This window comes from Panthera tigris, chromosome F3 (genome assembly GCF_018350195.1).
Source record: "Panthera tigris isolate Pti1 chromosome F3, P.tigris_Pti1_mat1.1, whole genome shotgun sequence".
In the NCBI taxonomy this organism is placed as follows: Eukaryota; Metazoa; Chordata; class Mammalia; order Carnivora; family Felidae; genus Panthera; species Panthera tigris.
The window spans coordinates 65,596,829-65,620,148 of record NC_056678.1 but is presented as its reverse complement, the minus strand read 5'-3'; the positions used below and the strand labels follow the sequence as shown (position 1 = coordinate 65,620,148).

General features: G+C 53.8%; 1 protein-coding gene and 1 long non-coding RNA gene across 4 annotated transcripts in view; one reads left to right on the top strand and one right to left on the bottom strand.

Moving 5' to 3' along the window:
• Positions 1 to 3,316: 3,316 nt before the first annotated feature.
• Positions 3,317 to 23,320, top strand: part of CADM3 (cell adhesion molecule 3) — a 29,588-nt gene continuing 9,584 nt past the window's right edge. The window contains exons 1-3 of one of the 3 annotated variants that reach the window (XM_042976740.1): positions 3,317 to 3,402; positions 20,918 to 21,019; positions 23,066 to 23,206. In XM_042976740.1, the coding sequence (XP_042832674.1) occupies positions 3,321 to 3,402; positions 20,918 to 21,019; positions 23,066 to 23,206 (325 nt within the window). In that variant the 5' untranslated portion in view covers positions 3,317 to 3,320. Of the gene's footprint in view, positions 3,403 to 20,854; positions 21,020 to 23,065; positions 23,207 to 23,320 lie in introns of those variants that run through there. The other 2 variants (XM_042976739.1, XM_042976738.1) reach the window with 2 other exon arrangements.
• Positions 9,541 to 19,716, bottom strand: LOC122235976. Its single transcript, XR_006214156.1, has 3 exons — positions 19,393 to 19,716; positions 10,366 to 10,421; positions 9,541 to 9,955 (listed from the first exon to the last, which is right to left on the bottom strand). It is a non-coding gene; the product is annotated as an uncharacterized LOC122235976 (long non-coding RNA).

The window sequence follows — 23,320 nt, the reverse complement described above, 5'->3', positions numbered from 1 at the left end:
GCACGAGCAGCGAGCAGCGTGGGGAGAGGAATGTCTGGGGCCCACGCAGCTGCGGCCAGCCCAGCACGGGTCCAGCCTCACATTCCACACCCCCAGCTCCCCAGGCCGTTGCTGAGTGGACGGGGCATCCAGGAGCCAGAACCCGCCTTCGCTCCACCCTCCTTCCCTGCTTCTCCCCCCCCCCCCCCCCCGGTGTCCGCTGTATCGACCAGCTCTTTAATCCCACAGACAACCCACTCCACACTTTGCGCAAGTCTCTTAGAAGTGCATGTTGTGTGTCACAGCGTCTCCGAGTGGAAAGTCACCGTACGATCACAGTCCAGCGTGGATACTTCGACTTTACCTATTTACGTGACGGGGATCGTCCTGGTAGGTCAGTCTTGCTCTGTGAAACTCTGCTCCTAGTGAAGGGGAGCCTGTGAGCTGCGGGGCTGTGCATTGCACAAAGGACATTAAAATGATTGCAGGCAAGGCGTGGTTCCCAACGGAGACATCCACATCTGCGGGAGAAACTACCCTTCCGCTCAGACGCACGGGACTGAACAACTCCTCAATTCGTACATGGCTCGGAAGGACTGACCATGAGTCTCCTCGTTCCTCCGGCCCCCGAGGGCCCTCTCTGCCTCCTCTGTCCAACATGGGTAGCCCCTTTTCTGCACAGCTGTGTGAATGCAGGAAGTCCCTAAACTTCTCCGGGCCTTCCCTTCCTCATCCGTTCACCAAGGGGCACGAAGTAGGTAATCTGGAAGGTCTCTTACAATTCTCACACTCTTTCATTCTACGATTCCAAAAGCCAATGACTGCTTCGTATTCCCAGGGCCGAAAGTGCTGCCACACTGATACCGATGATGCAGAAAAGGGGAAAAGAGCCAGTAGGAAAAGAGGGTTGCATTCTCATTCGCTACCTCTTCATACCGTCTCCAAAACGGCTCTCTTCCTACCCTTGGTCTTTATCCCACGCGGTTACGGTAGAGGGTGGGGCCAGACCAACAGCCGTTAGAGAATTAAGTGAGGACAGGCAGACGGGGATCGCGGTGGAGAACCAGATGGAAAAGACGATTAGTTGGAGGCGCTTGGGAACTAATCCCCTATCCTGCCGTCCCCATCCCGCACCCCTGTCACTCCTGCGACACTAACCTGTCCTCTCTTAAGCCCAGCCAGATGATCTCTAAGGCTTCTCCTAGCCGCAAAGATAATACTCTTTAGCCATCAAGACCCTTTAACCAGGAGAGCCTGATCCTTCCCTCTGAAGCCCCATTCTCTCTGAAAACACAGCCGCTCTTTCTTTCTCTCTACGACTCAACTCATGACAACCTGGTCCCACCACCATCTGAAAGGCCAGGCTCCCTTTCTGGCCTCTCCTCCTCTTGCATTCTGGTCTGCACAGGCTTCAACCACACTACTCTCTCCGTCGTCATCTCACAGAGACTTTTAAGATGTCAGGGAGTCACTGAAATAGGAAAGCAAGCAAGTCAGACAGCCCGTGATAGCCCCAAACTTCTGCAAGTAAGTCTAACTAACTCAGGAAACACGCAAGAGGCAGGCACAGCTCTTCCCCCAGATCACAGAGAGATTCTAGAAACAGAAAAACAGTGGGGCAGCGTTCTGACCACCTTGAAGGATCTTCCCAGAGAATATGCACTGGCCTCTCTATCATCGGCTAACATTTATATGGAGCTTTACCAGTTACAAAGCACTTCCCACATCCTTGTCCTTGAATTACTAGGTGACAGACATCTAAGTCCATCACAGAGGGCTGGGAATGCCCATCTGAGAGGAGGAAAGATTACCCAAACATTAAGGATTAGCATGGTGAGGCACAGTGACCAGTGCAGAAAAGGGACTGACATCGGAGTTAGAAGACATGTACTCATGGTCTCACGGGACCAGAAGACGCTTCAGAGATCCTATCGCCCCTTAACCTAACCACCACTGTGTTTTCTACTGATGACTGGCAGTATAGCCTTGGGAGGGTAGTTAATCCACCTTGGACCTCAGCTGCACCTGTACAAGAAGGGGTTGGACCAAATATTTTTACAGAACCCTAATATATCTAAAACTCTTTGATTCAGAGAGTCTAAAATTTAGGAATATCCCCAAAACTAAGGCTGAGCAACGCTGACTTCGAGGGGCCTCTCTCTGAGATGCACCAAGACCCTTCCAGAGACACTCAGGTCACAAAGAATACGGCCAACCCCAGAGACGTGGGACTCTCTTCACCAAGCATGAACCCCCTGCCTCTCCCACCCATTCTATATATTGGCCTCAGGGACAAGAGCCACACTAGCCACTGAGGCACTGCTCCTGAAGAGGGCATCTTCCTGAGGGTCTGCAGATCAGACCATTCACCCAGGAACCTGACTGACTAAAACTTGAGAAGGAAGGGCACGGTCCTCTGAAAGATTAAGAAAAAAGAACAAATATTGGGAGGAAGGGGAGGACAGAGAGGATGAAGCGGGGCGGGGAGGGGGGACCCTTCGGAGTTGCTTTGTAGATGGCTTGGCTGGGCAAGAGTCTGAAGTGAAATCAGGTGTCAGAGGGGGAGTCACTTCCTGGACAGGGGATTGAGGGACTGCTGATCCCCGTGGCCTGGAGGTTTGCAGGAAGAAGCCTTTCAAGGGAAATTGCCCGGGGCCGCACACTGTTGCTGGACAGAGGACTAGGGGCTCTCGGGTCAGAGGAACTAGGGACGTGTGTGTGTTTGGGAGAACGGTCAGGGTAACTGGCCACCCAAAGGGAGATGTCGCTGGGCACGCTGTTGATAGGGGATCCCCGGTCGCCAAAAGAGGGAGGGCGGGGCGGGAGGATCTCGGGCCGGTGGGCACGCCCTTGCCTGGGCCTGCAGTGGCCGCTCTCGCCAGCTGGCCCAAGGCCCTGCCCGGCTCCCCTCCCTCCGCCCCAAGCCTAAGAGGGGCGCGCGCAGGGTCCCACTGCTGAGCCAGCTCCCTCCCCGGGCTCCCCACCCGCGCCGGGCTGGCGGAGCTCCCGGGGGAGAAGGTGGAAGGCACCACGAGGGCGCGGAGGGGGTGCGGGAGGCGGGGGGAGTGGGGAATGCGGCAGCTTGGCCCCCCCGCGACCGGCCCAGCCCCCCGCCGCCCCCCCTCCACCTCCAACCGAATGGTTCGCTCCGAGCGCCCTATTTAATCCCCGCGACTGCAGCAGCGCCCGGCTCCCTCCCGGTCCCCGCCTCGGCCCCGGGCTCCGAAGCGGCTCGGGGGCGCCCGGTCGGCCAGCGTCGTCGCCCACCGCCTGCCCAGCCCCCCGCCCCCGGGGACCCAGGCTCGCCAGCGCGCGCAGCGGGGAGCCGGCCGGGACGCGCCATGGGGGGCCCCTCCGCCCTGCCCCTGCTACTGCTCCTCGCCAGCTGCGGGGCGCCCGGCGGGGCCAACCTCTCCCAGGACGGTGAGTTGGGGGTGGGGGCGCCGGGGCGGGGGCTCCGATCGCGGCGGGGCGGGGGCGGGGGGGGGGCGGGGGCCGCCTGTGGGCTTTGTCTGGAAGCGGGGGTTCGGGTCGCCGCCGCCGCCGCCGCCGCCGCCGCCGCCGCCGTTGTAGCCGGGCGGGTCCGTCCGGGCATCCGTGCCGCTGTGCACCTGCCGTCCGCCTCGCGTGTGCGTGTGCACCGGGCCCGGGCGGCTCGCGGCCGCCCCGGGTCTGGCCGTGCGGCTGTCCGTGTGCGTGTGTCTGGGTGTGCGCGTCTGTGTTGGTGTCTGCCTGTGCGTTTGTGTGTCAGTATCTGTGTGTATGTCTGTGTCAGTGTGTGTTGGGGGCGGAGTGAGATCTGTCGCCGTTTCGGTCCGGGCGTGTGTCGGGGTTTGTGTATGTCTGGAGGGGCTGGGGAGCCGGTGCAGCCCCCCCCCAACTGCTGTATGCAAACATCGCTGCCCCCCCCCGCCCGCCCCCACCCAAGGCGCAGCTCCGAGTGGGCAGGGAAGGGTCCTGGGTGAGGCTGCCGAGGGGGGCGTGGGCAAGGAAGGGGGGGGCTTCTCCTTGGAGCAAAACAACAACACAGGGCGGGGGGGTGGGGGGGGGGGTGCCAGGATGGCAGTGTCCCTAGCGGTGGCAGCAGCTGGGAAAAGAAGCCCAGACAGGAGCGGAGGAGGTGGGGGAAGGTTGGGCAAAAGGAAGCATCAAGATATTTGGGAAGGAGGATGCCCAGAAAACCCAAGGCTGTCCTGGGCTAAGCATGGATTTTCCCAGATTTGGGGTGGGGTAGCTCGCCCAGCCCACTTTGCCCCAGGTGGGAACTCCAGCCTGCTCGGGTTTGTAAGGGTAAGAGACAAGGGAGAGAGTGGGGGGGAGCAGGGAGGCGGGGCCAGGGTGAGGGGACTTGGGGAAGAGCCCCTCCCGCCCAGGACCCGGCTATGTAGGTCAGCGCTGTGGGGGCCCCCTCAGCTTTCTTAAAGGCTGCTGACGGCTCATGGGGTGGCAGGGGACAGTTTGTGGGGAGCCCAGGAAGGGAGCCACGGCTCACAGCCTCAGGTCCCCGGAGGTGGGAGGGCAGGCAGTGGAGGGACTAACGGAATGCATCCTCAGACCAGTCAGAGGAGGGCTGGGCTGCGGTAGGGGGGAGAGGGGACGGGACCTCTGCGGAGCACAGGGATGTGGGGAGAGTGAGGGGGAGGGTGGTGGCTATGCCCGGCCAGATGCCAACGAAAAACAGAAAGAACCGCAGGGGAGGAGAAAGGGGAGGCGGCTCCTGGGCTGTGGACCCAGTGGCCAGCAGGGATGGGCACAGGGCCAGGGCGGGGCGGGGGTGGAGAGGGGAGGGGTTGAAGCTGGGGAGGATGATGTAAAGAATTTCATCTGAAGAAAACAGGCGAGCAGCCTGGGTGCTGGAGGAATCACTCCGTCTCCCCTGACCTCCGCTCTCAGGCCTGTCTGGGTCATGATAAAGAAGCTTCGGCCGGCGTGAGCACCCTGGGGGTCCATTCCCTGGGGCTGGCTGACTCCTTCCACCAGGTACCCATCAACAGCCTGAAGGGAGTCACCACTGAGACAGCAGCCCCTCCCCTGGGCGGAATCCCCCTTCCCCAGAGGACCACACTGAGGACCCTGCTGGCTGAGGAGGTGAGGGGGGTGGTCCCAAGGGCCAGCCGGGTGCACGGCAAGGACAGGCTTCCGGGTGTATGTGCCCCAAGAAGGATCCTCTTCTAGGCCTTGACTTCCAGCTGCAGCCCCCGCCTTCTCATCTCGCTAGCTGCGTTCACCATAGACTGTGTGACCCAAACTGCACCTGCTGGGCAGTGGGGACTGACAGCCCCAGGCTGGGACCTAAACAGAAAGGAGTCACCCCAGAAAGCTGGGAGCACTCCAGCTCTGGATGTAAACACTGGAGAACAGAGTAAATCTATATCCTAGCCAAGTCTTTCTTCACCAACCACACGATTTCGTCTTGGCCCTCAATTTGGGGGCCCAGCCCTCACCCAGATGTAAGGTTGAGAGGAAGAGAAATCCTCTGTCCTCGTATTTATAAACACTTCCTAGCAGTGCTTGAGGGGGAAGAGGGGAAGGCACTAACTTTAGAATGGAGAATTTCCAGAGGAGAGGTTGGGAAGTCAGGGATGGGTGGGGAGGGAGGTCTGTTCCCGAGGCACAGTCAAATCGAGCCTCATTTTCCTCGTAGAGCATTATCTGTCTCGATAATGGACATCTGTTTGATGTGCAATGTCTCAGGACTTACTGATGTGGAAGACACACAGCCACACACGATCTTTATCTAAATGAATTCCACCTCTTAGTTTCCAGACCTAAGAAGGGCCTAAGAAGCTCTGATGTGGGAGGTGGGAGTACAGATTTGATGCCCATGGATGGTGGTCTGGATGGCCATTCTGACCAGGGTCACGCCAAAGATGTGCCCAGTGCCCCTGATGTGGCCTGGGTCCCCTGGCAGGGAGCCAGGCAGTACATAGCTTCCCGGATAATGTTTGCCCCAAACAAGGAGATGCGGTGTGAAAGTTTAAGGACAAGATACCCTAATACACTAATGTCTGAGTAGTCAAGGGTGCGTATGGAGTGGCTCTTTCTATGCAGAAAGAAAACAGACCTCATGTGCGGCTGGGGTATATAGCTCCCTAGGGTACAGCATCAGGTTTTTAGGGTTCCTAAAGCTGAACAGGGACTGAGAGGCTACAGAAGGGCAGCAGACGATCTCTGAACCTGACCGTGCATGCTGTGGCTAGAGGCCCAGGGCCACTTTGGACATTCGGTTTCCCACCTGCTCCTTCCTTCTCACATTCCTCCACTAGCACCGGTAGAGGCTGGCAATTCCAGGTTTGCTGGATACGACACCTGTGAACTTCATGTGTCCTGTGCTGAGCTCTGGTAAGCTCAACATTCAACACTGTGCACAGCCTTCCTTGGGTTCTTCCTTGTCAACTTATTTCCAGCACCCTGTGGGTTGACCTAGCACAGAGCCGATGGGTGGACAGCCTGCTTTGCTTCAGCTCATAGCAATTCAACCTTGTCCCGCACTGCCCCATACATGAATATCTTTCCCTTTCCAATGACCTTCCGTCCACTGCCATCCATTCTTCGGCCCCCTGGCCAGGTGCCCAGCGGAGAGCTCATGCCCAATGTGCCAAGAAGTCCAGCAGGCGTTCACTCTAGAGCTGCCCACGGGTCTGCCTGGCAGGCCTGTACCATCCTGCTTCTCCCTTCTTGCAGCTGTAACCGTTCTGTCCCCATGCTCTTCCTGGTTGCAACTCTAGCCCTTGGGAAGGACAGATGTGCTCTTCCCGGCACAGAGAAGTTGAGGCCTTCAGAGAGACCCCGGTACAGCAGAACTTAGCTAACTCCACGCAGAACCAGTCTGTCTGACCAGGGCCCCAAGCTGTGGCTCACTCACTGGCTACCCAGAGCCACACCCAGAACTCTGCCCTGAGCCTGAGCTCTCTCTGGGGCCAAGCAGCACTACTGTTTTACGGGGTTCCTTCCAGGACAGTGGTTTTCTCACTTTTATTTTTAAAGATGTGAAATTCCTTCATCACACAAGTAAACCAGACCAAAGGAGAATTACTCTTGCTGAAAGACAGAAGACAAACCTGTAGCCCTTTCACCCTTCTCCCTGCACCCCCCCCACCACGAACACTGCCTAAAATCCCTATGCCCTGGGGCTCTGCCACACCCAGCCTGGGGTCCTCCGCTCTAACCTGACAGCAAGGGAGCCAGCTCGCTGGCCTCAGGCTCTCTCTCTCCCTCTCTCTCTCTCTCTCTCTCTCTCCTTCCTCTCCCAACTGAGGAAGACTGGAGACCCAAGTCTAATTTCAAGAGTGCCTTGTTGGAGATATTCCCTGCTCAGCTGGAGAGTGACTCACAGTTCTGCAGCCATAAAATTCCACAGATGGCATCTTTTTGGTGTTCTGGTCACTTTGAAACAGCAGACTGGGTAGCTGTGTGATTGCTCTGTAAACCCCTAGATTTGATTTGGGGACTCCTTGCTCATACACCTTGCTTGGAGTCCACATGATATGCAGAACGGGACCAAAGGCTGCTTGTCCTTCCTTAAGTCATATGCTAGGAATAATATCTTCATAGTCATCGCCAGAGAGCCCTGGGGGGCTGTGAGTAGTCACATTCTTTGTTGTTTCCTGCTCCGGTAGACTGCACCCTGGCTCTACAATCTCTGTTTTGTCATCTGCTTCTGAGTAACAGAATGTCACCCAAGGACAGTAACCTGGGTTCCAGATTCTCCAGGAAAGCAACTGGTGGCCTGGACTACCTCCTTACTGACTACTGAGTGAAAAATCCCCAGGGCGTTAGAAAGTTTGGGTAATTGTATCTTCGCCTTCCATCCCTCATGTTAAAATTTAGCATTTCCTGATTCACCATTGGCTATAGGCCCATATACTGGAACATTTTGTTTCCTGGATGAAGTCATGTCCTAAAGGTCTATCCATAAACTCTGACAATAGCAATCCCCATGGGAATGCTTATGAGCGATCAAGAGAAACAGACCATCAGAAAAAGAGCCTGGAGAGGCAAGCCATCAGAGAAAGATTCGGGTCTCTAAAAACTCCATCAAATTAACAATAAACACTCCATATGTAACTGTAAAGCAAAAAAAAGAATAAGTCTCAGAGCCAAAGGCCAGCCTCCTCCTCTAGGATCAGCAGTAGTGATGAGTCTTTACAAAGTCAGAACCAGCTGATGTTCAGTGTTCCTATAACCCGAGAAAAACCCAACCCAATCCTGTTATAACTAGCCCTGAGAAACCAAGATTTCCAGAGTCTTGAACACATGAAACCGTTGAGATTTTTGCAAAATAGAGGCTTAGTAAAGCTACATATTCTTCATTGAAGGAACAAGTACTGAAGAGAGAACCATTTGCCCCTTTACCAAAATTCCTCTAAGTGTGAAGAGACTGACCAAATGTCCCAACGACAAATGCCTTCTTAAGAGGACTGATCCACCCCTCTTTTCCATGCACGATGAAGACTGGACTATTCACAGCAATTGTGGGTGCTTCAAGGCACACTGACTTTGATACACCTCATACCCCATCTGGTGATAAGCACACTTTGATTTTCTCATGCCCTAGTGTCTCTGAGGAGACACAGACTTTGTGGCACTATTTCCCTAATTAGAAGAGATACTGGTTAAAGCAAATGAAAACCCCCTCCACCACCACTAATACCTACGTAATTGCCGTAATTACTAAGGTACGTGTTGACAAACTCAGCCTCGTGGCAGTCTTCACTGTTTATATAATTTTGGGTGTATATGTGACAGGTTCAAACAAAGCACTTAAGGAGGCCTTTTAGAGCAAGTGATGGGTATAGCATGATCCTAACAGTAGTCCTGATGTCTGTTCTTTCAGTTTGACTCCTGGAGAGCTAGTGCCTTAACCCATGATCCCTGTTCCCCTGCTCTTTGCAGAACAAACTGGAGCTTTGAGCTCTCCATGGTGCTAACCCCCCACAAGCCACCCCAGGCCCTTCTTGCTGCTCTCCGTGGTCCTGCTCTCCCTCCACCCATCATGATCTCCACTCTCTAAGGTGCAGCTCCTTCCCTCCCCCACCAGAAGCACACACGTGAACCTGGCTATGATCCCTGACCTGCTCGACTAGAAAGAGGGGAACAAGCCTTGAGATATAGATATGAAAGGTCCTCACAACCATCTATACAGCTGTAGGAAGGGGACAGAACGAGCAAGTAATACTGAGGTTGAAAAGATGTGCTGTTTGAAATGCTCAGGAGACCAGGGCCTACAGTGACCTCAGATGGCCTCTGAAGAACTGGATGTTCCGCCATAAATGGAGTCACAAATTAAAAACAGAACTACACATAGTTATGTTTGAGATTGACATGGTATTGCTCATAATCTGGTGTACCACATATACCCTATAAATGTGGAATGCAAACTGAGCCCTACTCAATTTGTTAAGTACGCCCTTCTTAGCCTGATGACCAACACAAACTGTCCTTTCATGGTGCTAATGTTCTCTTTTCCTTCAACCTTAGCAGTAAATATAAAGATAATACACACTCATGGGTTATCTGAGTAGATAACAGAGGACTTTAATATATGAGACACATCGGAAACAAATATCAAAACCCTGACTCACGCCCCCCATCTTTACAACCATCTTGTACAGAACTAAATGGCTTTAAATACAACCATCCTACCCCAGAGTCCAAGTCCTTGGCCGAATCTCAGGAAGCGCATCTTTAAACCGGACTCGGCTACTCTTTCGGGGTATCTGCCAATAAGCTGATGACGTCAAATGCGGCAAGGAGCCGAGAATGCTCAGCCCCTGCCAGTCTGAGACTAGATAGCCTGTTCCTCCAATAACATCAGAACTACACACGCTGATCTTCCCCTAAATGTTGATTTCCCCGTATCAATTTCTTAGTCATAGTTCGTATAAGAGTTAACACTTGTGAATGACCTCCAGCAGAATCCAGTTGGGGGGCAGGCTTCCAAGATGAATCTCCAGGGCCCTTCTTCCATTTCCTCCTGTGAAACAAGGAGAAACTTCATTCCTCAAGGACAGGTAATGGAAGTGATTTATCTCCATGAGCGAGCCTTCAGGAAGACAGACTTTGGGTTACAGTAACAGCTGGAGTATCTCCTATCTACTCTTCTCCCTGAGCCCCCTGTTCTCATGAACAGCAGACGTGTTTCAGAAAGGATTCTAACGCAGGTCTTCCAACATTTTGTTTCAAAATGCGTATCATTCTTCTACGTGAGCTCTTACCTCTGGGATTCCTTAACCCTCTCATCTCTCTGTCTCCTGGAGATCTCCAGGAGAATGATAAGAAGCTAAATAATACAAGGAACTAAAACGTAGTCTTCTCTAAGGGTTTATTTTCCCTTACCCCAGCTAGACCTGCACTAATTGTGTATTGATTGCTAATTATAAGCACCTTTGGCTCATCTACTTCCAGTTCAGGGTCAGAAGGGTCAGAAGCATCACCTTGCCCTAGGGAAAAAAAGAAAAAGAAATGAAGGCTGCTATCTCAGCCATTCATCTCCAAGCTAACCACTACCTAGCTCTGTACTTCCTTCATGTAATCCCGGATATTAGCAAGGCAGGCTGGAGAACGAGTACTTCCAATGCCAGATTTCCTTGTGAATATGCAGATCCTAGCTTCCTACATTTATTTGTCTTCTTGTGTTGCCCAGATTCTTTGCTTCCAATCCTGACTCTAGAATTCCAGCCAAACCCTCAGACAGGGTACAAAAGCTCCAGAGGGTGAACAGGTTTCTTGAGTCTCTGACTTAAATACCTGAGACTTCTTAGAAACCCAGCAAGACTCTAATAAATACATCGGTGACAAGTAACCTGAGACTTAGCATGGCCTAGATCAACCTCTGAAGAGCCCAGGGCCAAGTTCTCCTGTTATTATGAAACGATGGGCCAGTTTGGCCATCTGCTCCTAATCATTTGTCCTTCGGCAAATGCAAAAACGACAGGACAATTGTACTCATTCTTACTCTTACTCTAATTCCTCAAGATGATGAAATCTTTCCAAAGATGTATTATATGTTTTCTCCTCTCATCCCTATCCTATCATCTCAAACAAATATAAAAACCACCACCACTAAGCCCCTGGGCCTCACATATTCTCATTTATCCTCCACGGCTGCTTCATGCCAACTCTCTTCTGGTTTCCAAGCCCTGGAGTCCAGTGTCAGTGACAGATGGCCTGAGCCTCAGCCCTGGGGAGAAAAGGATTCTGTCCCTCTCCTGGGGAGTCTGAGCAGAAGAGGGAGCTTGAATTCTGCTTTGGGGAGAATCTCTGAGTTTAAGCCATATGGTTTTCTGGAAGTCAGGGGTTCTGACTAATAATGGGCTTGTGAAAAGGGCTCTGTATCTGGGTCATAAGAAAGGCTGTGTATTTGTGTCAGAAAAAAAAAATAAAAACAGATATGAATAGTGAAAGCTGTAGCCTGTCATGTGTGTTGAGGGGCACAGGCTGAATGAGAAAGAGGGTAACTAGGTTGGGATGTATACACATCTTGGAGAACAAAGTTGAGTACATACCCTCGTCAGAGAGAAGATACTCAGTGAAGGCTTAAGAAAAGAACAGGAGATCGGTGGGTCCCCATTCTGGGGACTGTGAGGTCTGCAGACTCAGAAGAAAGTGTCTGTTTCACAGAAGTGTTAGAATCCCCCAGGAAGGCACAAAGTAAGGCTAATCGGACAATGTGCCACCCTCTGGAAAATACATTTTTTAGGTGAGAAACGGGAAAGGGAAGAGACTAAATCTGTTAGGATGAGGGAGGGGGCTGGAGCGGTGTAGGCGTGTGGTGCAGAGCACGGTTTTCTTTATGTCACGCTCCTCACCGCTGCCCTGAACCTGCCATCCACACCTCGACTCTGATCACCCAGTGAAGGGAAACGGTAAAAACAAGTCCGTAAAACCAGATCCAGCAGAGATGAATCCTTTCTTGCCTGACTTCTAACAAATTAAACTTTTTCACAGCATTGTTTCCCCCCACACACACCAAGCCATCAGCCTGAAATATCTAAAGTAGGACATAACGAGCAAAGCAGATAAGTAAGTTGAGCCTGTTGAGAAAGGGGGTCCATCCACGCCCTTGAGCAGGCACAGAGGGTCTGCGGCCGGGACTGCGGTCTTTCCTCCCCAGGGCGCCCACTCTTTCTCCCCCACGCCCCTGCCCTACTTTGCCCCTTCCCAGTTTACGGGAAAGCCCCTTACCTTCCCGTAAACATATTTTCCCATGAGCTAGACAGAATTCTGCCTTCACTTACCCCACACTGCCTCTGTTACATTTCCTTTCCCAAGCATTTTCTAAGATGGGAGAATGTTTCCCAGTTCTACGCCAGCAAGGTAAATTTAGGGAAGGAGCGTGAAGTGTCTGCGCTTGGTTCAGGGGGACGTGTAAGAGTTCAGACCAAGTCCGGCTTCCTGACTGCTGCATTAGCATGCAGACCCCGGGTCGCACCTGTCCTGATGTCTGTGTGTGTGAGCGGGAATGAGGAGGTGGGGTCAAAGGGCGCTCCGAAAACGGCTCAGAGCTACCATCCACGGGAATGATGTCATGCCCCGCCTTCCGAGCTGCACAGACCCCGGCCCCCTGCACAGACCCCGGCCACTCTCCCCCAAGCTCTTCCTGAGCCATCCTCTTTGCTCTGCCCCATCCCCTCCCAGCCTCTTAGTGCAGAACACTAGACGCTTGTCCAGAGAACACAGCCTAGTCCCGGAAGGACAAGAGCTAAGGCTGGGAAGGGGCTCTTTGGGGATCAGATCCCCTTCCTCTCTGTCTCCCAACTGCAGTTCTTGCTACAACACAGTATTGGCTACAGAGGGGCTTGTTTTGGTTGGGGGCCAGCCCAGGGCTCCCTCCCAGTGCTAATGCACCGAGAACACTGACTCAATAGCAAATCAAAGCAACAGCTGTCCCCACCTCCTTCTCTGCCACCCACTTCTCAGTCTCCGCTCCTCGGAATCTTAACTAAGCCTCTGAGGGGCCCCCTCAGCCTACCACAAGCCCACTTCTGCCTCCAGATTATTCTCTCTCCTCAGCTCCAGAATAGGACACGCTCCTCTGCTTTCTCCTCTCTTGGAGCCGGTTCCCTCCGCACGGTCAGCTCAGCATCCCGCAGCCGGCCCCACCAGATGCCAGCACACGCATGCGCACACAGCCTGTCCTCAGTCAGCCTTTTTAACAGCCCCGGGCATGGCAGTGCCTTCTGCCCCTTGCTGCCCTCTTTTGTGAGAGCCGGAAGCGGCCAGTCAGGCCCTGAGTCTGTGAAGACGCCCTTCTTCACAGCTGCAGGAGCCCCCACCCCACCTCACTCCGCCTCTAACCTGCCTGGCACTTAGGAGCATTTCCCTCCCTTGAGGTCTGGGGTCCTGGGGGGCCTCACTGCAATACACAGAGCCCTGGGGAGCGGGGGGTGCGGGGTGTATGTCACTGAAAGTAAAATCATACTAGCTGACAACTTAGCCTCTGAATTCATTGGCCCACAAGGCTGCTATCAAATGACAGGAACCACGGGAGATGGGCTTCTAACCACGGCTCCCAGACACTGCCTGTGTGACCTTGCATGAGTTCCCTAACCTCTCTGAGCCGTGGTTTTCCTTCTTTATTTCTTTTTAAGTTTATTTATTTATTTTGAGAGAGAGAGGGTGGGGGAAGAGCAGAGAGAGGAGGACAGAGAGAAAGAATCCCAAGCAGGCTCCCCGCTGTCAGGGCAGATTTCAACGTGGGGCTGGGTCTCACATACCGTGAGATCATGACCTGAGCCGAAATCAAGAGTCAGGCGCTCAACCCCTTGAAGTGTCCCTGATTTTTCTTCTTTAAAATGAGATTTGCGGGGCACCTGGGTGGCTCAGTCAGTTAAGTATCTGACTTCAGCTCAGATCATGATCTCACAGTTCGTGGGTTCAAGCCCCACATCGGGCTCTCTGCTGTCAGTGTCGAGCTCTCTTGGGATCTTCTGTCTCCTTCTCTTTGCCCCTCCCTTGCTTTCTCTCCCTCCCTCTCTTTCTCTCTCTCTTTCTCAAAAATAAATAGACATTTAAAAAATGAGATTTGCCCTGGATGCTACCTCGCATTCTTATCGGCTATAAAAGTCTATGCTTCTAAGAATGATAGAGGGGAAATATTTGGGGGAAAATTAGGCATAACAGGAGGAGGAGAGGAATAACTGAAGTGTGGCAGTAGGGAATCAGAAAGGATATCAGTTCCGTCCTCCGTCTGATGGAATCAAAAAGATCTTAGGATTACCCACCTCTGGCCATTAGGGGTCAGTAGAAAATGACCAGACATGCAAATTGATGGCTGGGTTTTCGGAAATAGACAAAATATATTTATTCATGACATATCGAAGCTCGCTACTTTTTTTCTAACATTCGGATACAGCAAAACATTTGGAATAACTAAATTTGTTTGGGGTGGGGTTTTGTTTGTTTCTTTTGGGGGGCTTTTTTGGTTTTAGTGAAAAGAGGGTTAACACACAGATAAGCTTTTTGTTTTAACCCCACCCTTACGCCCACCGCAGGCCAGCTAGCCAACTAACCCAAAGATTCCCTCCTCCTCATTCAGCCTGGAAAAGCTTAGCCACACACCATTCCAAGCCCAGGAAACAAAAGCCTTTCATTTTCAACGACCTGGTTAGGAATGAACCAAAAGGCATCTATCTGCCAACATTCAGCAATAAACCTACTGGAGCCTGGATCAGCCCCTTCCAAGCCCGAATCTCTTGGATTATCCAATAGTGCAGGATTCCTGGTTCTGTATGTCTGAACCTCGTGGCCACGCTTCACCAAGCCACGGGGCAAATCAGCCCGACAGGCCCCACTTCTAGTGAAGGCTCTGTTCCCCACCTCTAGTTACCATCTATTTTCACACAGATCCCGCGTGCCTCCCGGGACAGTAAAGCAAAGCTGAGAGAATAGTGCCTTCCAGGCCCGGGAGGCTGCCAGGAGCCAGAGGGAACGGAGATAAACAAGGCTCCAGGAGGAAAAGCCAGACAGCAACAGAAAGTACGGAGGGAGGCAACAAGGAGAGAGGTCCCAGGGGCCCAGCCAGAGAGAGGGTGGAGGGAAGGCCTAGGTGAGGGAGGCCGCGGGTCGCTGCAGCGGGGCCGAGCTCTGAAGCTCTGAAGCAAGCCTGAGCTCCAGCACATGTGAGCTGAGCTGGGACACCCCTCAGGAGATCCTGCAGCCTGTGAGGGGCCAGAGGCCCCTCCCCAAGGAGCAACAGAACGAGCAGGAAATACACCTGGAAAGACAGACAGTCCCAATTGACAGAGTAACTCCCACCGCTTGCGGCCCCAGCTTCTGCCCGACTGCGCCGTGGCACGCTCGTGGCACACTCGGGGCACACTCGGGGCAGGACAGTTAGAAAGGGATGGAAGGCAGAAGCGAGAGAGCAGAATCCCCAGCAGCCGCGAGAGCAACTTGCGAGTCGAGTAAAAGTTAAGAACGAAAAGAGTGCCTTGTCTGATCAGGGTATCGTGTTCGAAAGTGACGCTCCCCAGATCTTGGAGTGAGCACCTAAGTCAGGGCTCCGCCGGGATTGGCCCACCGTCCTCCCAGTGCAGAATCAGACGCTCACAGTTAAGGAAAACGTGGCTCTGGGCAAAGAGAAAAGCTCCAGGGGCCGAGTTCCGTGATTTGGCCACGCCCGTTCTCTTCTGCGTGTGAACCAAATGTACACAGGGATTCACCACGTAGCTCAGGTCAGGGACGAATGAGAGCAAGATCACCCGGCCCGGGGGGGAGGAGGGGGCGGTGGGGGGCAGCGAAGGGTGTAGGAAAACGATCCTAAAAGTGGGTCCCCTCAGTATTTTGGGCCACAGCCCCCAGCGTGTTTTTCCCTTGGAGATAACACTCCTCCACCCACCTGTCATGGTAGTCGTGAGGAATAACAAGTAGGCTGGGACGCAGAGTATTTTTAACTCTGGAGTTACAGAAATGCTGAGTCACCATCACCATCATCATCACCATCACCATCATCAACTCCTACTCGGGGAGCTGGCTTTCTCTCATCAGGGAAGTGGCGCTCTGGACCCAGGCACCAGCAAGGCCAGCAGCGGTCACACGAGAGAGCTCCGTCCCTGTCCCAGCACCCCGCACGTGCACCTGTGACCATGTCACAGGCCAAAGGGCAATGCACCGTAGGTTCCCACAGCAGACGTGCAGGGGAGACATGAACCAAGCAATCAGGGGGTAGCTACGCTGGCACCTTTTCAAAGACTTCCCTCCCAGCATCACTTAGAGTGGAGACACGCTACGTTTTCATTCATTCGTGTCGCTCGTCTATTTATTCAACAAATATTTCTTGAGCACTTACTATATGCGAGGCATGTGCTATGAGCACAACACGAGTCACGGGTGTTTTCAAGGGCATATCAGTAAGTCTCCAACAGCCGCCTCGGCGGCTCTTAATGGGAACAATCAATCAGAAGGACATGGAGGGGGGGATGAAAGGGCTACTTTGTCCTTTAAAATACCACGAGTCCTAAAGATACTGGAACGCTTGGGTAAATAAACCAAGAATTAAGGAACCCCCAAGGCAACTGAGGGCAAACAAGACACTCTTTTTGTCTTCAGCCCAGACATCAGACTGCTAGGAAAACGTGAGGGGATTCCGTTAGCTTTAACTAAACACATCTGCTGCTGGGTTAACTGAGAAGTCCCCCGTTGTAAGGCTCTTAGGGGTGAAGGAAGGATCCCCCAGAGGTATAGATGAAGACACATGAAGAAACCCGATTAACAATGACATTCAGTGGGCACAAATCATCCTATCACCACACAAGCGTCCGTGCCCATCTCGCTACACTTATTCTGCTCGATCGCAGGCGAGCAGTGTGAATACTGCTTAGGTGACCCGCCCCTGGCCAGCGATGGCAGAAAGGAACCTTGACCCCATAACTCCTGCACCACCAGGACCACACACGCGAAATGCACGCTTCTGCAGAGGGCGGTGGTGCAGCAAAGCTGTGCAGAGAGTCTGGGCTTTGCAGTCGGAGGGGTCTAAGGTGGACAGCCATCCCATCCCCACGCTCTCCGGCTCCATCATATGGACGAGTTACTGAACTTTTCGAGTCTTAGTCAACTCATCCTTCACATGTGCATAATAACACCTGTTAAAAGGGTTGTTCTGGATAATGAATATAGAGCCCTAACTTGGATCTTGAAACACACAAGGTGATCAGTAAATATCGATTCGCCCCAGAGCACAACATTAAAGTTTTCTAGGGCTTCAGCCTCTGGATGATCCACCCTCTTCCTTGTCCTGTTTCTTCCTATCCTGTTTGGTTTTTCTGTTTCCTCTCCACTGGCAGATGTTGAGCCTAGTTCTTACAATAGAAGATGCCAATCACCTCTGATTCATTTAGTAACGATGTATTTATTAAGCACCTTCTATGTGCAGCATGCTGCATTAGGGGCAGTTCTGAACGCAGAGACGAACGGATGTCAACCCTACCTGCAGAATCTTTATCACTTAAGAGGGAAGCCAAACTTGGAGCACAACACAGAGTGATGCATAATTTAAGACGAGTACATAAAGTGTTGTAAGTCAGAGGAACCAGAAAGTGTTTCCATCTGGGACAATCAGGGAAGACTTCTCAAAGGAGATGCCACACAGAGTAGGTTTTAAGCACGGGAAGAGCTTAACGCAAGGAAGGGTGGGGAGCATTATCAGCAGGGCTATGGCAAGAAAGGAATGTAGGCAGGAAAGCCAAGGGTTTCTAGAAAGACCTCAGAATGGCATCATGCCTGGGATACGGGTGGGGTAAAGGAAAGACAAAGCTGAAGGGCATGGTCACATCAGACTGTCCAGGATCTTGAAGGCCAGGCTAACACATCTGGATGTGACCTGCAGACAACGGGAAGGCTTGTAAGCAGGAAAACAATAAGGCACATTTGGCTGGAATTCTCCTCACTGCTTTTCCCTGCGAGGAGCCTGGGCGCCCCTCACTGGTGGCTCTGTGGTCCAGGGTCTGCATTTCCTTCCAATGACCCTGCCTGAGCAGAACGTTCGCAAATTCCACTGCAAAGGCCATGCCACCCTTTCAGATTGCTCCAGAGTTCTGCCTTCCAGTCGGGAGTCCATTGGAGGAATTTATGCTGATGTCATAAATGGCCGGCACAGTCTGAACCCAGAGGCCCAAGACTTGCGCAGCCCAGGTCGTAACTTCTGCTAGTTACCCATGTTTCTGTTAATAGCATTGCAATCGCTCGTCCACCGCCAGGAGAGTGGCCATTCAGAATTTATCATTACAGGTGTACAATCTTATAAACCCAGTGAGAAAACTTTCAGGCATACCACCCGATAGGTTTCAAGAGGAGACGTGAGATCATAAGTCCCTTTCAGAATTAGAGGGAGAAATATCATCCCAGCAGGGAAAGAAAAGAAAAAAGAAAAAAGAAAAGAAAAGAAAAGACAAAACACCTAAAACAGCTCTCTCTTCATCAAGTTCTTAAAACACGCTACAAACCAGACTGGAGTGAATTCCACGGACATCTGGATGATAGATGCCATTTATCGGAGCCTATTCCTTTTAGTGATCAGTCCCCTCACCTGAACAATGGAGTCTGCTCTGAATGCCCCACCTGACCACTTCAGGTGTTCATCCTATACAGGGGAGAAGATGCCGGCAAAATGTAGGAGGAGGGGAGAGATGAGAAAAATATATGCAGGGAGAAAAGCAACTGAGGAGAAGGCAGCCAGAGAGTATAGACGAAAGAAGGAACGCGGAGTGGGGACTGAGTCCACACTGTGGGCAGCCCCTCCTCTGCCTGAGGGGGAACAGCGGAGCACAGCCCCAGGAGTGACAGATGAGCCACCAGGCCAGAGCCCATCGAAGGCGCTGAGAGGCCTAAGGTCACTAAGAGCTGAAGACACAAAGGTGAATAAGGTCGGTGGGTCGGTGGGTCGGGCCCCAGCTGTTAACCAGCTGGAAGTTTAGACCAGGTTTAGCCTGATAGGTAAACAAGTGACGGCAACACAATGGGTGGAAATGCCACACGAAGAAAAGAGAGCTGTTGAAAAGGCTTTGAGAGCCCCAAGGGAGGCAGAGCATTCTTGAGGGGTGTGCTGATCCAGTCCCCGGATCCCTCAAGACCTCCTCTCCACGAAGCGATTCTGTCGAGTTGCCTGGGCCTCAGGGTTGTTTTGACATTAAATGAACTCGGGGCTGAAGACCCATCCTGCAGACTGAAGGTCCTGTGCCAAAGTAGGAGATGCCTATGCGCCCCCGCCCCTGCCACCGTTCACGTGCGCAGAGGCCTGGCTAGCGCTTCCTTTGTGCCCAGAGAACCGGTCCTGGGGGGCTGAGCACTGAGCCCTCCCCGGCTTCTCCCAATCCACTCCACCATCCCAAGCTTTAGTGCAGCCAGTCTGGCTCTCCACCGTGTGTCCACGCGCCCCCAAACACGCAACCTGGAAAATAAAGAGGCAACACTCACCAGCGTCAGGGTGCCTGCAGCCTCGATGTCCACGCAAGGCGGCGGAGTCGCTGCTGCTTCTCAGGGCCCCTGAGCGGCCACCTCTCCTTCGGGCACCCTCAGCCTTCTAGCCTCTCTTCACCAGCACTTCGCGCGCCCCCTTTGCTGCCTGCTTCTCGCTAAGGGTCCCCGGTTTCCTGTCTTCTGTACTCCCCCCTCCCAATCCTGAACGCTTCTCCTGCTGGAGGAGAGTCTTTTCTCAAATCTCCTGGAGGATGTGTGTGGGGTCCAGGGAGGCCGGCGGTGACCCTCTGAAGCTCTCTCTCGGGGTCCTAGCCCAGTTTCTCCCCCTAGCCTCCCCTTCCCTCCCCTCCCCTCCCCTCCTCCTCCTCCCGCCCCAGTCCCTTCTCCCCTTTCCTTCGGACCTCGCAGTTCCCCACCTCGTCCTGTCCCCTTTCTTCAGGCCTCTTTCTCGGGCTGGGCCCCCACCCCCGCCCCGCATCCCCGGGCTGCGGTGCCCCGTCTGGTGGCCGGGCGCCCGCGCCGCCGGAGAAGTTCCCGCGACTCCCGGCCCGGGACGCGCCGCCGCTCCCGACTCTGCTCGGCAGCCGATGACGTCACCGCGCTTTGCGTCCCTGATTGGCTGCTTGTGGCTTGTGGCGGGAGACTCGGGGCCGGTTCGCGTGGCGGGTTCCTTTGTCCCTCCGCCTCTTCAGGCGGCGCCGGGGACGCAGGCCCCGCGGGCTCTGTGCAGCGCTCGTGCGGCGGGTCCAAGGGCCGCCGGCCGGGAAGAGAGGCGGTGACTCGGGCCCTGGGGTTTGTGCCGGGGCGGGCAGGGAGCAGGGTCCGGGAGACCCAGCGGGCAGGGGGCGGGGCGGGAGGAACACCGCGAGGGGCGCCCCTGATACCGCAGGTGGCGGCCTCCAGCCCAGCGCGGCCCCGTCTGCACTGGGAGGGGCCTCAGCTGGAAAGTAACCGAGCTTTGGGCTTGGGATCCGGCATTTCATTTCCAGTCTGCGTCCTTCGGCTCGTGTGACCTTGGGCAAATCACTGCACTCTGCGTCCGCGCTGCGTTACAGGAATGATAAGACCAGCGGGTGTGTTTCACAGGTTTATTAAAAGGATGAAGGGTGAAAGTATTTCCTGATTATTAAACCTGCTGTTATTTTAGTACATGACATGGTGTAGCAGAAAGAATCCCGGCTAAGGAAGGAACAGACTTTCATTTGCTGGCATGGCCCTCACCGAGTGACTTTTCACCGCTGTAGGCTCCTTTGCCCTCACCTGCAGAGTGGGAGAACCGGACCAGAGGATCTTTCAGATCTCCTTGGGCTCTGACATTATATGGCTGACTGGTGACCCTTAGCACCCTCCTTGCAAGTGCCCCGCCTCCCGGAGGAAGACCTCACTGGCTTCCTCAGAAGGGATCCCGGGGAGAGCCCGCTTTCCAGAGGGGCCTGTCCTCTCCCCACCCCCAGCAACCAAAGTGTCCCGAGGGCAGCAGCCAGTATGTAGGGCTCATCCTTGATGGAGATTCTCTCCCCAGGCTACTGGCAGGAGCAGGATTTGGAGCTGGGAACTCTGGCTCCACTCGGCGAGGCAATCAGCTCCACAGTCTGGAGCAGCCCTGACCTGCTGGCCAGTCAAGGTGAGAATCCAGGCCCCTCGTGACGATGTCCCTCGGTTCCCCCCGCCACATCCTCACATCATCTCCCACTCGTGCTGCCTCTGCCCTCTGTCCCCACTCCCCTCATTACCGCACAGCGCCTTCTCCCCTCCATCTGACATTTTAGCTCTAGTTCCACACCACCGACCCCTCTCGCGCCTACGCCTCTTCCCCGACTCCAGTACAGAGACCTCTGCATCTCTACACCTTTTTCCAGAAATAAAATGACGCCAGGAGGCGTGTATTACTCAGGACAAACAGGTTCTGGAAGACACAACTGAGGTAGAATTCTTCAAAGGGACCCAGGGAGAACAGGATTACACGTCAACACTTGGTATATGGCTGGCAGTAAATGAAAGGTCTCCCAGCCCTTTTCGTTCAGATATTTCAGGGATAAATCACGTCCCAGTTTACTCCGCCAGCTCCGTCTCTGGCTCACTGATCTTAAAAATCGTAGTTTTAAGATTCAAGTTAGGTGGTTACCGGAGGAGCATTCCAACGGAAGGGCCACTTGCACTGAGAGAGTCAGACCGAGTTCCAGTCCCACCTGGAATCACTGATTCTAGAACGATCGTAGGCAATCACCCCACCTCCATTGCCTCATTGTCTACATCCGTAAAATGAGGGAATCGGATTCCGTGATCCCGTAAGATCCCCCTCGGTCCCGTTATGATTCCAAACACGAAAACCAGCGGCCAGACTTTGTGCTCCCGTGTGTAGACAGCCCCCCCTGGAGCAGGATTCCTGTTGTCAACCCCAGCACAGGCCACCTGGACTCCTCAGGGGCCCCTTCTCTGCGAGGAGCATTCATTATGCATTTCTTGGAAATGGAGCTCCGGTAGCCAAAAAAGAAAGGAATACCAGACAGGGCAGGGGTAAGGTCAGCGCCGTAGGGAACATGGGGATTGTTTAAAATTACTCAGTTAGGGACTGGAGGAAGTAAGTCTCTTGGCCTCCTAGTCAGAGAAGAATGGTGCTGGTTCACTAGGTGAGTGCCACAGAGGAGATGCTACAGAGGCTTGGGAATCAGAGCTGGAAGGCGTTGTTTATTTTAGTTCTGTGGGGGTCACTGCCATGGGGGGTCACAGAAAGTCCCGGAGACGAGGGAATCGACCCTGGGAGCAGAATCCACGCCGAGGGAAATACGGAACCACGGTGGTGGAGGAGGAAGCGAGTGTCACACGGGAAGGGGGCCCGGCTAAGCCAACTAGAAGGCACATTTGGGAGTCAAATGGCCCATCCATCCAATACCTTATTCGTCCTTTCTGTTGTTGTTTAATTTGACTAGAGAGGGGTGAGAAAGCGTTGCCATCGCACGGAAGGGAAAATCTTAATCCTTTACTCTTTAAAATAACACGGGGTGGGGGGTGATTCGGGTTTGTGTGTTGAGAGGCGGGTTGTCCTGATCCTGGAAGAAATGTGAGTTACCGATGCAAGGAAGCTACCGTGGGAGGAGTGGCAAAGTCTGTGCCAAAATGTTTCGGTTCTTCTGTTTTGTTGAATCTTTCTTGTTACTTCTTGCACAGTTTTCTCAGCTCCCTCTTATGTCAACGAATGGGGGACCCGAGGCTGGCTTGGCCCCTCCTCACTTTTAGTTTCGGGGTTATTCGTCCCAAGCGCCTCTCCTGTCCTCGCTCTCACCTGCAGCCGGAGGCAGGAAGGGAGAGCCTGGAAGGCAGGTGCGTGTGCGTGCTTTCAAAGTGCCGTCTCTCAGGAAAGAGACGCGCACAGTGCTATGTGTAGATTTGGGCACCTCTATTCCTCTAAATGCCGTGGCCCTGTCCGTTCACTCAGCAAACATCCGACAGGTGACTGTTTCTCTGTGGATTGCAAGCAAGAGGAAATAAGGTCTGTCTCCCCTTCCCCGCCACCTCTGTTCCTTCCCCCCACCGCCCCACAACGACGCCTTCAGAGAACGCAGACGCCTGGGCCTTGGACGGTCTGGGTTAGAGGAGGTGGTACTTTGGCCCAGAAGTGGGTGGCGGGGCAGGGCTTCCCCACGAGGCTAACCCTCTGGTGCTCCTGCAGATAGCCAGCCCTGGACGTCCGATGAGACAGTGGTGGCCGGTGGCACCGTCGTGCTCAAGTGCCAAGTGAAGGATCATGAGGACTCATCCCTGCAGTGGTCTAACCCGGCCCAGCAGACTCTCTACTTTGGGGAGAAGAGAGGTAGTGTCCCAAGTTTCCTGTCTCCGGGGAAGGCGGGGTGGGGGGGGGGAGGGGGGGAGGGGTACTGTGGGCTGGGGCAGGTGCACCTGCGGTCCGGAGGCTGAGCGCCAGGAA